At 36.4% G+C, this 16,612-nt stretch overlaps 1 protein-coding gene across 4 annotated transcripts in view; it reads left to right on the top strand.

Moving 5' to 3' along the window:
* The first annotated feature begins 338 nt into the window (after positions 1–338).
* The window catches only part of atg7 (ATG7 autophagy related 7 homolog (S. cerevisiae)), a 69,320-nt gene continuing 53,046 nt past the window's right edge, over positions 339–16,612 (top strand). For 2 of the 4 annotated variants that reach the window (XR_015762874.1, XM_088005716.1), the window contains exons 1-12: positions 374–802; positions 2,566–2,772; positions 2,880–2,934; positions 5,446–5,563; positions 5,720–5,797; positions 5,919–6,035; positions 7,335–7,481; positions 7,755–7,843; positions 10,607–10,728; positions 11,626–11,716; positions 12,117–12,261; positions 12,659–12,817. Coding sequence is in view for 3 of the 4 variants with exons in the window: in XM_088005716.1 (XP_087861842.1) it covers positions 2,601–2,772; positions 2,880–2,934; positions 5,446–5,563; positions 5,720–5,797; positions 5,919–6,035; positions 7,335–7,481; positions 7,755–7,843; positions 10,607–10,728; positions 11,626–11,716; positions 12,117–12,261; positions 12,659–12,817 (1,293 nt within the window). In the remaining variant the exon portion in view is untranslated. Of the gene's footprint in view, positions 803–2,565; positions 2,773–2,879; positions 2,935–5,445; positions 5,564–5,719; positions 5,798–5,918; positions 6,036–7,334; positions 7,482–7,754; positions 7,844–10,606; positions 10,729–11,625; positions 11,717–12,116; positions 12,262–12,658; positions 12,818–16,612 lie in introns of all 4 variants that reach the window. The other 2 variants (XM_088005715.1, XM_088005714.1) reach the window with 2 other exon arrangements.

Raw genomic sequence — 16,612 nt, 5'->3', positions numbered from 1 at the left:
TGTGAGCCTATCTGCAAGTCAGAAAACACTTTGGCAAAAGGGAAATAATTCTAATGGTGGAAAAAACTTCTATGTGTAAAACTTATCGGTATTTTTTGTGTATTTTGATGCCAACATGTAAATTATATACTACAAATTGGGTATGCTTTCTCTCTTTCTAAATAACATAAACTATTTGTATTGCATATGGTAAACACCAGGACGTAATCCTACCTTGAAAACAATGCTTAAATAAAAACATTTATTCTTTTGATTGAAGCTGTCGAGTGTGGCGTTTTTCTGGGAAGAAACATTTACAGACGGTCCCTAACCGTTTCTGGGAAGAAACATTTACAGACGCCCCCCTCTGTCTGAATCGGATCTCTTACTTTCTGGTGACTGCACAGGTGAAAATAAGATTCATATATATATATTTCTGCATTTTCCTCAAAGTAAAATAGAGATCCTGTTTCATAACTGATGTGTTTTTGTGAGGCTTTGCCTGCTGAGACTAAACAGTAGGGCTTATACCACCAACTGAGTGTGTTTTAGCAGCCTCTGTTATCACTTCATCTCTCCGTCCGAGATGAAAAGAAACGGCGCCTACAGATTTCTGTCTGTTTTCTCTTGCTTCGTCGTTTGCGTGTTCTTGTTCTTGTTCTGGTTCTTCGTCTTTTACTCCATGGTTCTTGCGCCGTAAAACACCGAGGAAGCCGCAAACAGCTAAGCTAAAAGTGACGCGCTGCTTTTACCCACACTGCACCGCTTTATTGACAAATCCTGCGTTCACGTGACCATCTGAAACAGGAAGTAGCAGCTGAGGGTGAGTACAGAAACACTGGAGGAATTTTGTTTTTTAAAATGTATCTTTCGTGGATAAAACTAATCCGAATCGTCTGGTTTGTGTTATTTGTGTGCTTTCTCGAAAAGTAACTCTTTGTATCTCATTGTATATGAGTCACGTGTAAGCTGCTTAAGATGCAGTTATCTTCATTAAGGAAAGCCTTAAAAAGTATATGCTTAGGGAAAATATATTTTGTCCAGTCACAACAATTTTTACGCCACACAACACAAATTGTGAAGTGAAAAAGTACAAGACTTTTTTTTTGTTTTGCAAATAAAATAATTAAATGTGTGGAGTATAGAACCACCACCAGTCAGACCTGCAGATATTGAGGAGTGTATTCCTGCCTTCTTTGCAAATTTAGAGACTAAAACCTTTACCCTCCTTATAAATATTAACTAATTTTTGAAAGGGAATCTGAATGTCCATTTCCATATGCTGGAAGTTTAACCCAGTTTCAAGCCATTTGCAGTCACAAACAGTGACTTCAGTGTACCCCATTTCACAGTAAGACTATCTGGTATCAGAAAATGAACTATAGGTCGTTTTGACAGGTTCTGAAATAGGATGTCAGCATATTGGGCTTGTTTCCTTCAAAGACTAGGAAACTGTTGTGTCGCAGTTTGACTGACATAACTTTTATTGTGTTCTCCCATCTGTTTCTTCCTCTACTGTTGCAGAACCATATTGTAATGAGATTTCCCCTCATCTTTGTTAGCGTTTGTTTCCCAACATGGCTCACTCTGATGATCTCTCTGTTTTACATCAGCTGAGACTCAAACAGTGAAGCTAGTAACTTATCGTGACACAAAACTTTCCACTGGAAATACTGTGGATGACTGATTGGTCAAAGTCATACGTTCTGACAACTTTCGACATAAACCTGAAATATGTCAAGGCCCGGTGTGTTGTGCAAGGGAAATCAGGACAAATCTGGTTGAGAAAAAGCTTTTCCATGAAATGGAACAGCATCTGTTCATTGTCAGTGTTACACAGGGTCGGTCTGTCAAAAACTGGCCTGTTAAAAGATGTGTGTTCAAAACTACAAGAAAAAAAAGATTACAAAAGGCATTTTTTAATAATTATAATTTAGAATAATTTATGTCAAACTGTAATTTTATTTTAAAACAAAAGCTAATTAGAAAAGTTGCCATTTGAAACTTAAGATCACCTCTTGGGGAAAAACATAGACATTTACCAGGAAGTATTATATTTAATTTATTAGTAACCCTCTCAGACCCAAGATTTACAAAAATGCAAAATAAAAATTTTATTGCGATAAGGTGATTAACAATTAATAATAAATTATATCTGAATGGCTGCGATACTTAAAGTGAACTCAGAAAATTGCATTTGTGTGTATGAGGTACAGAAAAAATGTCTGAACAAAGATTTCCTTTTTAAAACTGTAAAGTTTTATTTGTGTATTATGTTTATCCCGTTTGTTTCCTTTTTTTGGTTTTATGTCAAAGCACCTGAGGTAAATAACTCTTGCTAAAATGAATAATTTTGTATTTGGCAGTAGCTGAGGATTATATTAATCCCACTACTGGTATTCCAATTTCTAACAATTCATCTGCAAAACAAACAATAAATGCAGAAGTGTTCCTGCTTATACGGCTACAGTGGCAGCAATAATGATTTTATGTGTAAATGAATAAATCATGTTGGTCAAAGACATGATTGTCAATATAGTTTTATCGCTCTTTGTTCTTAATAAGTATTGCTCCCTTTTCCTTCAGTTTAGTGTTTGTAGAAATTTGTCATTGAAGTCCTGATGGCATCTCACATCAGTGGAGCATCATTATCCTCTGAAGACCTCAAGCTGCAGTTTGCACCCTTCAGCAGCGCGTTGGAGGCAGGCTTCTGGCACCAGCTCACCCAGAAGAAGCTCAATGATTACAGACTGGACGAGAGCCCCAAGTGCATCAAAGGATACTATTATAATGGTGAGTGGGAATGTTACATCCTGGGACATTAACAAGGAAAGACTATTTATTCACTGAAACACCCAGTGAACAGTTCATCAGTTTTTGATCTGTATTAAACCTGACAGGTGACCCTGTCGGCTTGCCCACTCGTCTGACTTTAGAGTTCAGCGCCTTTGATGTGTAAGTAATACACTTTTTTTGTAGTTTTTTTTTAAACAATATGAGGTAGTTATTTTGTTGATATTGCATTTTTATTACATCAAATGCATTAATTTAAAGTGGTATCACAATGGTGAATGCATTAAATCTTGCTATTTGGCTAACACAAATTAAAAAGGACAAAATGAGGAAATACGATCTTAATGATATACAATTGAAATTATTTTATTTTTGAGTTTTTATTCTTGTGAACCAGTTGTATCAAGTCAATTACAATCCTCTAAATGGAAGAGATGAAAAGCTAAGCAGAATGCCAGCTTTGAAAGAAAGCTTTAAGATGATCCATTTGTACAGAGAACACATCAAACATGTGGAAGAAGGTTCTCTGATCAGGCACTACATGCAAACTCATTGTGTGAAAAAATATGAACGAACAGTGTACCTCATCTTACACACACCCTTCCCATGGTGAAACATTATCATGGCACCATCATGTTGTGGGGGTGCCTTATTTATGCACAGTCCATGAAGTGAGTCAGCAGTGATCGTAAGAAAGATGGAGGTAATTTTGAAAGGAAACCTATTAGGGACTGTAAAAGACTTGAGACTGGCGTGGATGTTCACATTCCACCTATACAATAAAACAGTGTTGATCAAAACCTGTTTATACCACTGGTGAGCATTTTAGAAAAAAAAAATATTAGACTTTAAGGGCAAATTGATGCATATTTAAACTGGAGACCTCAACATTAGCAATAAAAACATAATTTATCTCTTGCATTCTACATTATTATTGCACAGATATTGTTTTTTATCGGGGAACCAAGCAGTGGCACTTGTATGGATGGAATATCTGGACTTAAAATTGTACCAAGTATTACTTGTTATATAGAAACAGTCTTGACCTTGATGAAACAATGGCTTTTCTTGAAAATGAGACTCTCTTCTTGCAGCTCCCATGAGTCGCCATCAGAATCCCAGGTCTTGTTGACACGCTTGCTGCACTTTCTCTGTTAATTTGCATTGCTACAAGATTCTAAATGTATTTATTGGTTAGCTTAGAACAGGAAGTTTATCGCCTGAGGTCCAGAACTGTCAGTCAGTTTACTTGTAGTTTAAAAATAGATTGAACAAGTGCCACATGTTCCAGTCTGCAGATGCTGGTGCTTTTCCTCTCATTCCAAGTAGCTGTGTTTCACCTTCACCTCCTTATCGGCTAAAGGAAGCCTCTTGGCTGTCATACTGGGTGATTCAAGTGTCTCCATGTGTAGTGGGACTCGACACACCTTCTACACTAGTCACATGTGGCCAAACAGACCGTCCTCTGGGTTTTCATCAAGCTGCATGAGCTTTTCGCACCAATAAAATGCTGTGGGGCGTTAGTAATTTATACTCTTTCAAAGTTATGAGGAGAATGACAAACAAAAGAACCAAACAAAAGTCCTTATTTGGTATAGCGGTTCAGAAAAATGATTGAACAGCAATGCTGCCCATCCTCACCGAATCTGGGTTGTCACTTTAGGGAACAACACTCTCCTCCACTCGATTCACAACAGCGCTTCGAGTGGGAAACTGGAGATGGAGAGAAGAATAGCATGCAGGTGCTGAAGGAAAATGAGTGTTCAAATCACACATGAGAAGGCAGGAACTAATCAGACGCCTGAAACAAACCTCATTAAACACACACAGAAACGCACTGACGCTCTCAGCCAATGAGTTGGGCTCACCTGTAACCCGTCAAAGCACAAATGGGGTCGAGAGAGGAGAGGAGAAAGATCCAAGAATACACACAAGGTTGAATGTGTTAATGCATTACGCTGATGGAATAATACTACACTATAACGCAAGACTGTGTTTATACTCAGTGCTCTGTCAATGTATGTTTTTCATACAAGAAAAGGGGAAAGAATGGGTTTGTTTACCTTTTGTCTTAGTTCTTGAAACATTAAAACTGTGTTTGCTCAGATCATTTTAAAGCACATAAAATATTTCAACATGAGCTATTGGTGTGCATACCTGTTTTCAACTTCTTAGAGCTCGTTCAGTTGTCATAGAGCTGGTTCATTTATCAATAATTGATTTATGACTGATTTGGAAAAGTAACAAAAGGGATACGATATCTAAGGACACATTATAGTCGCTGTACTTCACTTTCTGTTTGATAAATTTAATTTACCTTATAATTACTTGGCCACTTGGTGGCACTCAGAACAATACAATTTCTTTACCAGGTGTCACCTGATCTGTGCTATAAAAAACAAAAAGAAAAGGTCATGACAAAAGTAATTACTCCTATCTGACGCAGCAGAACACTGTGAATTACCCACTCTTGATCCCCGTACCCATGCACTCTTCAAAATGGTGACACATCAAAAGCAACACACTTACCTCAAAAGGTCTGACATGACTTAATTTTCTCGAACTGAGCATAAAGTGAGAGTCCTGTATTGTTGACATGTTCTTTGCTTTCTGATCACTTTCTTTTATTTCAACAATTTAATTTAGAGATTAATCATTTCTTCTTGTTGTTAGTGATGGTCCGACTCCGGCTCGTTGTTGTCCAGCTCTTGGTATGCTGTATAACACCAACACACTCGATGCCTTTAAGGCTGCTGATAAAAAGGCTCTGCTGGAGAAAGAGGCCAAAGAGGTAAAGGGTGTCCTTAAGGAATTTTCACAAACACAAATATGCTTTCAAATGCATTCATGTGGATTTGACGTCTGTGAAACACATGTTAGAGATGGTCACAAAGTTGAGCTGGGCACAGAAAAAAAAAAGAAGATTGAGAAATTGTTTCCTGTGTAGATATGGGAGGCCATACAGTCTGGAGCTGCACTGAAGAACCCTTCTGTCCTCTGCAGATTCATTCTCCTGACCTTTGCAGTATGTTTTTATAAATAACCATATACATTTTTTATTTTCATGTATCCTGTGATTTTCTTTTTTTTGTTTTTTGACATGGACATCTTTATAATTTTGATGTCCATCTGACATCTCTTTGCAGGACCTCAAGAAATACCATTTCTACTACTGGTTCTGTTTCCCTGCACTTTGTTTCCCAGAAGCATTAAAAATTATTCAGCCGCCTGTTATCCTAGAGGAAGTTTTCTCTCCAAAACAGGTTGGCGTTTTTAATTATTATTCACTGAATGAAAGATCTTACATTTCTTATTTTAAGTTATGATGTAGCGCAAGTATTTCTCCTTTTCTAAAAAGTTAACTTTTAGGATAAATTTGTGTTCAAATTGGAAAAAAAAAAATATCTCTAACAGTTCTAAATACTCTATTGTGAAATATATTTTAAGCATCTTCTTTGCAATTAGACAGAGAATGATACCACACCCAGTGCTGAGCATGTGTTACTTGCATTTGGGAAAACCAGTGAAATTTTTCTCAGTAGTTAGGCGGACTACTGCTAGCAATGAAAGTCATAAAAAGTATTTGTCAGGATTCAAGATTTGAGATTGTACAAGTGTTTTACTGTTTCAGTATGATTTAAACTGTCAAAATTAAGCTTTTTATTTCTGTAGCTCATAGGTTTTAAAGCAGCAGTCATATTCGGTTTAGGAATTTGGTGATTCAGTTACCTCCTACTTTCCAAGTCAGACCCCAAACTTTGACAGATATCAGATTGTTTTCTGACTTTGAACTTTGATTTTCTGTTTTTAAATCAAACACACAGGTTTAACAGCTTCCCCCCCCCCACTATGTTTTGCCATTGGAAAATTACATGGTTTGGTAATATAAAAAATATTGCACAATATTAAAAAGTCATTGTGATGATTATTTCACTTGTAGTTCTTATTGTAATCTGTGTCAGGTGTGGGCATCTACTGCAATGTGTCACACACTGGATATTACAATGTCATGCAAAATATTATCTTGTTTGAAATAAACAGATTTAGGCAACAAGTTTTGCCTTCCAAAATCTAATTTTTCTGCAAACGCCAATAGGGTGAAGGCGATATATTTGAGGCTTAGTAGCAGGTATTTTAATGTTTTGGCATGTATTAACTTCTAAGCTCACAGAATATTACTTTGAATTTTTTTTTAGCAGAGAAATAAGTTGCATATGAGCATGCGTCTGTATCCAACCAATCAGAGATGACAGATGTCTTTTTTTAAGGAAGGGAACATGTCCTAACTCTTGTTGGTAGTTATTAATGTTTTAGCTGATAAATGGCTTGAAAATATTGAATGTTTTAATATTTATTTGCATGACAATTTCTGAACAATTAAATATGGTAGTGGCAGTTTAGGAAATCTGTTTTAATTGGGTCTTGGTGTACTTGGCAAATTGCTATCTTTTTACATATAAAAGTAAATTTAGCCAGTAATCATGCTGTATTTTGTAAAAAGCCAGATGTATCTGTTGACAACATGTAAACATTTAACTCTTGTGCTATAATTTCTCTGTCAGATCTCAGCCCTGCAGGAGGCCTATGACAGCCTGTGCATAAAGAGAGGGATCACTGCAGTACCTTTTTTCCTGATGAAATACACTGATGACGCTGTTCACATGGCTCTACTTGAGGACTGGGAGGCATTTTTTACTGATACTAAGAAGGTATTTTTGTAAAAACATTATATTATGCAAATCCAGTCATGAATTTATTTCTGAAATGTTTTCTAAGACAAATGTATAGCACTTATTTCTTATGATTAGTATTGATTTAAAGAGTTTTTAAGGCATTTTGTGCGGTATTCATAGGGCCATCAAATGACATTTGAAACCGTTTTCAAAAGGGAATGTTTTTTTTTTGTCATTTTATTTCTCAAAATCAGATACAGAGATGCACAGTCATCTGGGAGACTAATCACTCCTCTTTGATTTTTCCAGGTGACTGTGGGCGTCTACGATCCGTGTACGCTGTCTCAACATCCGGGCTGGCCTCTGAGAAACCTCCTGGTCCTCTTGGCCAAGCAGTGGTAAACAAAACGTTTGTGTGCGAGTCTGTGTTTGCATGTGTTCCTGCAGAGAAAAGATGAGGAAATCTTCTAAATAATGTGTGCTGAAACAGTCATGGTGAAACAGTGAATTTCAACAAGTACTAGTGCATGATGAAACGTTTGATGTGCTTGACAAGATATTTCAATTAACCATGATTCCTGACTTTCACTTCTATTTATAGCACATCTTGATTGAAAAGCTGCTGGATACTCTTCAGATTTAATAAAATAGTGCAGCACAGATTTCAAGCAGAGTTGTTGTAAAAAAATATTTTTGATTGAACATTTTAGGAAATGTTCAGAGGATAAAATTCTTAGCAATCCTTAGGGAAGTCGGTGCAGGTTGTTTAATTTGTGCCAGACATGTAGCACATGAGTTCTGGGTAGAGAAGGATCAAATATTTACACAAAGATCAGGGAGGAGGTAGTGCAGGTGTCCAGAGAAGTAACTGTATCTTTATATCTACTATATCACAAACAGAAACTTTGCTCTTATTATACAACTAACTGTAAGAAAGTCTGTCTGAACGTCTCAAAGTTTAAGGTGGAATTTTTTAAGCAATAAGATGAATGAATTCGCAATGTATAAAACAGACTTCAAAGAACTTCTGAAACATAAAAATTAAAGGCTGCATCTACCCACTGATGTGGACTGCGAGAAAATTAATTAACAGTTTCAAAGGATCTATTTTGAAAACATGGCATGGTAGTGACTCAGGTAGCCGAGTGGATTATTCACTTACAGCGGAGTGGGTAGTTTAAATCTCGACCTCTTGGGACTCATGTATGTTACCTGAGACTGCGTCTAATGGCGGGTAAAGCACTTTGTAGAGCCACTCAAGATTAAAGGTGCTTTGTGGTGCTCTATATTAATTGAGCAACATTACTTTGTGGTATCAGTGGGACTGATATTGACAGCAGAATTAATGTTTCTCCCATTAATCTGTTTATAACACGTCATTTTCTAAAAATAATGATGAATGTTTTGGAAGGTGTTTTTTTTTCTGTGTAAATCACAAATCATACTTTGTGCTATAGCTTCTAAAAACAGCATCAATTAAAGAAGAAATTTTTACTTCATATATATATATATGTATATATATATATATATATATATATATATATATATATATATATATATATATATATATTTTTTTTTTTTTTTTTCTATTTTAAAACACAAACAGCTGATCACAGTTGAGGGAAAATTCTTGAAGCAATCTGCAGGTGTTGCAGTGCTGTAAAAAAATAGCTGTAACAAAGAGCAGTTGTTTATTGTCAAAGGACTTTGATTAGACCACTCAAAAACTTTACTTCTTTCGAGCAGAAGCCTGCTGGGCCGCTGGCTTTGCCTGGAGCCATGCTGAATAATGTGAAATTGTAGAAATAATTGAACAAAATATTTTTTCAAAATATTATAACTTTGCCCAAGTGCAGAGTTATTATGCTTATTCTTCATTCTGATAATAAGTTTATTCAAGATCAAATAATTTTTGCATCATATTTCAACAGATTACGTTCATTATTTTTTTTTTTTTAAATGAGAAACTTTTAACTTATTCTTATTTACTGAATCTCTCTTACAAGGACAAACCATTACACTTTAACTTTTTGTGTTTTACTACCTGCAGCTGTGCAACAGAAAAATCACTCATTATCTTCAGATGTTACTGTGTTGAGGAGTACATCAGGTTCAAAAATGAGCAAACAATATGTGCAAGACATTTTTAAAGCATTGAGCATTTTGTATTTGGTTTTCCTCCTTGGTAGAATAAAAGCAGTATTTTAAAGGCTGTCCTCCTCCAGTCACAGATGTCCTCCTGAAGGTGTTGGCACCAGTTTGTGAGGCTGCTGAAATCTGTTTCACAGGTGGCCGAGATGAATTAGTTGAACCCGAATATCAGTAGTCACAGGTGGCTGACCTACAAAGGTCCCAGTAATGTTATAATGCCTGCACGTTTCTATTTCTGCTCAAGATGATTCATTTGGCCGTTCCTCTGTCAATCATAGAGAGACCTGAGAAACATTTAAATGTGAGTCATTTTTATAAACCTGGACCAAAAACTTAGGGTGATACCAGTGTTTGTATTGGAACGAAATATTGCAGGGAAGAAAAGCAGGGTAAAGTGATATTCAGTTTGTCTGACCAAATCAGCTTAAACTCTGCTTTATTTATCTTTCTTAGAGCTTTTAAACACAAGAGGAAATGAGTTAATTCAAATCATAATTGCAGAGTTTAGCAACTCGAATTATAACAAACTGGTAATGGCATAAAAATCCATAAACAACAACAAGTAAAACTGCTGGTTTTTATGCCCAGTGTGTAGTTAATTGTCAACATGGGTTTTTTTATTGCTTGGCTTAGTTTTTTTTTTATCACTAAATCTTTTGTTTGAAAAGGTTTTTTATTGCTTAAAGCAGAAATTCCCATCGAGTTTAGCCTCATCATGTAAAAACCTAGTTGTAGTTTCCATGCAGTCAGAGGGAGTCATTGTTTTATCAAAACATTCCCATGCATGACTACACTGTCAAACAAAAACTATGATTAATTGTTAAGAAGTAGCTGCGATGTCTCTACTATTTGCCTGTTTGGTTTTTACTCAGCAATCCAAAACATTTTGAACTACTTCATAAAAAATAGTGCAGCGTCTGTGTTGGTTTTGCACAAATAGTGAGACAGGCAATAAGGGTTAACTTTCATTTAGCTCTTTAATGAATGAGTGATGTTCTTGTGTGTGTCAGGGGCTCTAAACTGGACGTGGTGGAAGTGCTGTGTTTCAGAGACCGAACTCTGCAGGGAAACCGCTCCATCCAGCACAGTGTCCTCTTCCAAGTCAAGCTACCTGAGCTTCCCAATAACTCAGGTAATGCTAATGTATTTGCCCACCTCTATTTGTCTTCTCACATGTCTTTGCATCTTCACAAACGCACCTTTTTTTTTTTTTTAACGCATAACTCTGTCCATGCCAGGTGTGAACTTATCTCTTTGCTGCTGATGCAGTTTAAGTTTTGGTTCTCATTCCTCTGAGAGACTACTCATTTCAATCTAATCTCACAAAGCGTTTCTGTTATCCTTTTGTCTGCCGAATTAGGAATGAAAACAATTTAAATGGTAATGGCGGCATTGGAAGAGGAGTTGCTCTGTGATCTGGAAAAGGTTTATGTTAGGTTTCAACGAGGCGTCTTTGTTTTCCTCACCCTTTTCCGTCAGCACTTCACAGCTTTTAATTAAGTCACTGTGAATGTGTTCAAGCAACCAAAATAAATTGAACTGTTCTGAGTACGTCGGCATATTTGGTGGCGTTTTGAAAAGATAAACCAATCCACCTTGTTCAGATTTTTTTAAATATGCATGAGAATAGACGTTGCTGTCATATAAATCATGAAATAAAGAATAAAAAAGTCACATACATTGCTCTAATTATATTCAAGAAAGCTGATTGAAGATAAAGATTAAGTAATGTCACTGCTTCCCATTTCAATTAATCCATTTGCTTATTTTACACTACAGCACATAGCACCATAGCAACAATTGCAGTAAATAAGGAGCAATGTGCACTAAGTATGATGAAGGGGGCTGCAGAGAACAACAAATTACCACATCATTACATTTTGGTGTCCAACAGTTTAATAGGATAAATCAATCTTCAATGTTAAAAGTCCTAAAATGAATTTTAATGCATTATTTTCATCGATTACGAAAATTGATTGCACTATTTGGCTAAATTTGTTTTTAAAAGTGTTGCTTGTTATTATCCTAGTGTGTCTTAAAAGTGTTGGATGGGAGAAAAATCCAAAGGGAGCAATGGGACCACGGATGGTCAACCTGAGTGAATGCATGGATCCTAAAAGGTAAAACCTTTGGAAAACTGGTACTGTCTATTGCTACTGACAATGCACCAAAATCTTTTCAACACCCTCTCCATATAATATAATCTTAGGGAAAGACCTCCAGTTCATTAATATTCTTGAGTTAGGTGATATTACCATCTTTTCCCATAATAATGGACTTGATTAAACTCTTCATCAAGAGTCCCTGAGCCCACATATGTTTTTAAACATATGCTTGTCTGGATATGTTTTTTTCTTTGGGGTTGAAAAAAAATGGGTCTGTTGTAATGATTGAAAGTAGGATATAGTGTTTAATGTGCATAAAATGCTTGTAATATTGATTCTGTTCAACTTTTCAAAGTGTAATCATAATCTGAAGGCATTTGATTTTTTTTTTTTTTTTCCATTCTGCTTCCTGCAGACTTGCAGAGTCATCAGTGGACCTGAACCTTAAGCTAATGAGATGGAGGCTGGTTCCTTCTCTAGACTTGGACAAAGTTGTCAACACAAAGTGTCTCCTTCTTGGTGCTGGGACTCTGGGCTGCAATGTTGCCCGGACCCTCATGGTAAGACAGACAAATTCAAATTATTTCACATCAGCGGTTGAAAGTACACATGGCTAAAAACAGCAGCCTTTCTGTACTCCAACTAGCCTTGCTGTTATTTGCTGAAAGTTTTGCTCTCTCTTGCTGAATGAACAAGAGACATTTCTCAAGTTCCCTTTAAATAGCTTCTTCTTATGACTTCACTTTAAACACTTTACTGATATTGACAGTAGTTAACTCAGACTCTTCTCCTCTCTATTGTCAACACAAACAGAGCTTGGTATGGTGCAAAAAAGTTACCCAAATTCAGTTTTAATGTGGAAATGTTCTGCACGTCTAACGTTCACTGAAGCCTGACAGAAAGTCCTGTTTTCTGATGTAGTTAAAGGATGAACTGTGTGTCTCTGTCCTTCTCTAGGGCTGGGGAGTCCGACACATCACGTTTGTTGACAACGCCAAGATCTCGTACTCCAATCCGGTTCGACAGCCACTGTATGAGTTCGAAGACTGCCTCGGAGGAGGGAAATCAAAAGCTACAGCAGCTGTTGACCGCCTTACTAAAATCTTTCCGGGTGTGGTGAGTCAAACAGTAATGTCTGGGTTATGTCCTACTATACAAGGTCAGCGTTTGTAAAATCTTTAAACAAATGGAAATATTTGTCATCTCCTAATTTTAGTAATTATAAGTCTTTTTTTTTTAGCCTCGTTCTACAAAAGGCTCCGTTGCGTAGAGCAAATTATTGGATAGTGTAGTAATTTAAAGTTCTCCCTTATTGAACGGTCATATCTAAAGTGTCCAAAATGAGGAGAAAATGAGAAGCCGTTTTATCTGCATATTAATGGACCGGTTTCATTACTTTAGTAATTAATGACTGGCTCCACTGAGGGAGAGATTTTTTTTGGATTAGCAAATGAAAAGGCAGCCAATAACTCAAAGACTGGCTCAGATTGGGTGCGATAGAGCTCACTCATTATTAAGCCTCTTGGAATTGCGTGGACCGTGTGCATATTTATCATTTTTAATTATCTCTGTACACCTGTGTGCATTTTACAAGTTTTGCTGATTGTAAACTGTTCCTAATGAGGCGGCTAATGCCCCATTGTCTGTTATTATGTAATATATATTATCTGGCCTCAGAAATGTTCTTGTGTGTTCGTCTGACACGTGGCTGAAATAATTTAATGCATACGAGCCATAAACACCACATGTAGGTCAGTTACCTAACATTAGCTGTATTTTTTCTGATATTAGATACTCTGATTATTAAGCAAAACTCTGAAAATCTGTTTAGATAAGAATGTTGTCATTCTCTTAATTTTGTGAATTCAGACTCAATGTTTTAAGTAAAATCATCTTTGAGTTTTTAATCTTCCCAAATTTGAATGTCTCGTCATCCGTCTACAGATTGTCTGAAATTATGCTGAACTCTGGCCTGCAGCTCGTTTGTATTGCAGTCACGACTGTCACGATTGTTTTTGCCAGTAATGAGATACAGTGGTCTGAGATAATAATGTCACCTGTGATGTGCTTTGTAAAATGCACACGCAAGCAGGTGTCGCCCCATCATGTCTATTTCCAAGCCTTTGTCTCTGTCCTTTTTTTAATTTTCTTTTTTTCCTCTACTTCTGGGCAAAAGAATAGGAAGGACAGAACTCTGCCTGTTTACAGGCACAGCAGCTGAATCCATGTGTTCCCTTTTTATTAAGGGTTTCTTCTTTCCTTTTATTTTTTTTTTTCCATCGGGTTGTTTTTCTACAAATACGGGAGCATCAGGTGCTGAAGGCACAGAACTCCAGTAATTGAAGTGAGAAAATCTGGATCAGAAAAGGTCTTGGTGTCGAAGGGAGCAGCAGGTTTTATATTTTGACTATGGTGAAAAAATGTCGGGATAGCTGGTGGAGTTGCCAGTATTTTGTGATTTGGCTGATGGAGAAATCCTGTAATATTGAGTCATCATAAAGTCTTCGCTATAAGCGTTTTCCACACTGAAATTTCATTTTCTATCTTGCCTGCAAGCTGGCGATATTTATTGGGGTTATTGGAATGTGATTACTATCTGTACAGTGTGAACTCACCACCCGACTGCTTAGCAACACTTGCGTCAAAGTTAAATGTAAATGTAACACTTTGTTAGCAGCTCCTACTCTTGAAGTGTGCTAAGAGAAGCCTGGAAAATCTACTGATTCAGTAAAAGCTGCTCTTCTTATTAAAATATCTCACCTCATCCTTGCCCTTTTCTGTTTTTCATTTGAAATTACTCTTGACATTTCCAATTCTTTCATGGTGACGAATCCAGACGTAGTAGTTCAGAGTTCGGAATGAACAAGCAGCGACTTGGCTTTTCTCTCTGGGATTTTATTTCCAGTCAAAACTGTTGACTTGTACAAGACAACCTAACAGTCAATGATGTGTCTTTTTTCTAAACATTTTGGAGAAATGAGTGAGCAAGAAAAAATAGATAACAAGGCTTATTTAACTCACAATTTTCAGAAGTGGCTAAAAATCCTCAAAAAAATCAATTTTTTGTTTAGAGGTTGAAATGTTTTAGGTGTTTATTTGAGTAAATCACAAATATAGAATAAACAATTTGAAGCATTGCTCCTGGTTGCAGCAACACAGTGGATTGCCTATCGTCACGTCTAAAATAACAAAAATATGTGGAATATAACGCGGTTAAAAAACAATAAATGGTTTTATGAATATTTTAGTGTGCCTTAGGTTTTTTGTCATAATAATTCTTACTTTGTTTGATAAACCATGTAATCAAAAGCTAAAACGGTTTCCTGTGTCCTTGCGGTTGTCAAAAATATAGCTTTGTGTGTAATAAAAAGAAAACATTTTCAGCAATCAAAAAAGAATAAGTGGGGCTAAATTGACCAACTTTGTTTGACTTTTGGCAGGAACTTCTTTTAACTTTTAGTTTCAATCAAACTATAAAAAAAAGCCAAAGCCTCAGAAGACGTCTGAAAAACAGACTCAGGGATAATTGCAGTGAAAGGGTTCACTGGGGGCTGAAAGTACAGCAGTAGGTGGTACTATTGAAGCTTTATGGAGTGCTCTAATTTGCCAAACTACTCGCACTGACGTTTCCACATGAAAAAATTAACTCTAAAAGGTAGCTGTTGAGTGGAGGCCATTATTCCTACATTTCTTGGTTTTTCTTTTTACAATTGAAGTCAGATGTTTACATTCAGTCTTATTTGGTGTCAATGCCATTTGGGCTTGTAGTGATTTAGTTGAGATGCTTTTGTCCCCAGGTGGATTGATTATACAACGAAAAACTACAGTGACGATGAAAAAGAATTAGATACATGTTTGATTTAATTTATTGTGGTTTTCTTTTAATCTTCATACAGAACCTGATTTTTAAACGGTTTGCAAACTTCATAGCAAACATGATCAATAAACAACACGCAAACAGGATTGCATCAGCAAAATAACAGGTGCCTTCATGAAAATCAGAACGTGCAAAACTGGGAGGAGGAGATGCAAATGTATTAACTTACCATCTATAATGCAATTTATTAAGGCGGAACCACATTGTGAGTGCTGTTTTGGCGTTTGTAACTAGCGTGTTTGAAAAATGGGTGCAAAAATATTTGCGGCCACTGTGGCAAGAAGGAGGCGTCGCTACAACAATAGAAGACATTGCTTGTGAAATATTTGGAAGATTTAAGAAATATTAAGCAATGATATTAAATTGAAAGATGAGAAATATCACCCAGAAATGCCAATTTTGGCAGGATTATCAAATAATCCCAGCACACAGTTGAAGGCTTTGGGTTCGGATAAGAGTCCGTTTCTTGGTTGCCTTATTGTTGGTCAGTTGAATTATAAACCTGAGTCCGCTGTGGATGGTGATGCTGGTGTTCTCAAGTTTATGAGAAACTTGAACCTCTGTGGTTCCTGGATTGTTCCTAAGCCCCCTGATGGTGGCTTAGGGTTAGGGTTAAAAATCCATTTTCTTTGGGTTTTAGCCTTAGTTAATAGGAGCTTTACGTTTTATGGACTAAAACTTAAATTTTAGTCCATAGACTAACTTTTCTTTACTTTATTATTTCATTGCAATGTATCCCTTTTAAAATATTATTGTTTTATGTTTTCATCATTTAAAGCACTTGTTACTGAAACATGCCATAGAAATAAAACTTCCTTCCCTTGCCTTGCTTTGCCAAAGACAAGACTAGCATTTACACGCAGACATGCTATAAGGAGTCTTCACTTCATCTTGTATGTCTAAACCTAACAAGGCCACTAATTATTATTTCACTGCTCATTTCCACAGACCAGTCACTCTCTAATGTTGGCTATCACGTACTTGGCCTCTGTTTATACACGCAGTCATTTCATCCAAGGCTTAATAAGGTTGCC

This window comes from Poecilia mexicana, unplaced genomic scaffold (genome assembly GCF_051168715.1).
Source record: "Poecilia mexicana isolate PSO_F unplaced genomic scaffold, ASM5116871v1 scaffold_5, whole genome shotgun sequence".
In the NCBI taxonomy this organism is placed as follows: Eukaryota; Metazoa; Chordata; class Actinopteri; order Cyprinodontiformes; family Poeciliidae; genus Poecilia; species Poecilia mexicana.
The sequence above is the reverse complement of the archived record's forward strand: the minus strand, read 5'-3'. Positions and strand labels throughout refer to the sequence as shown.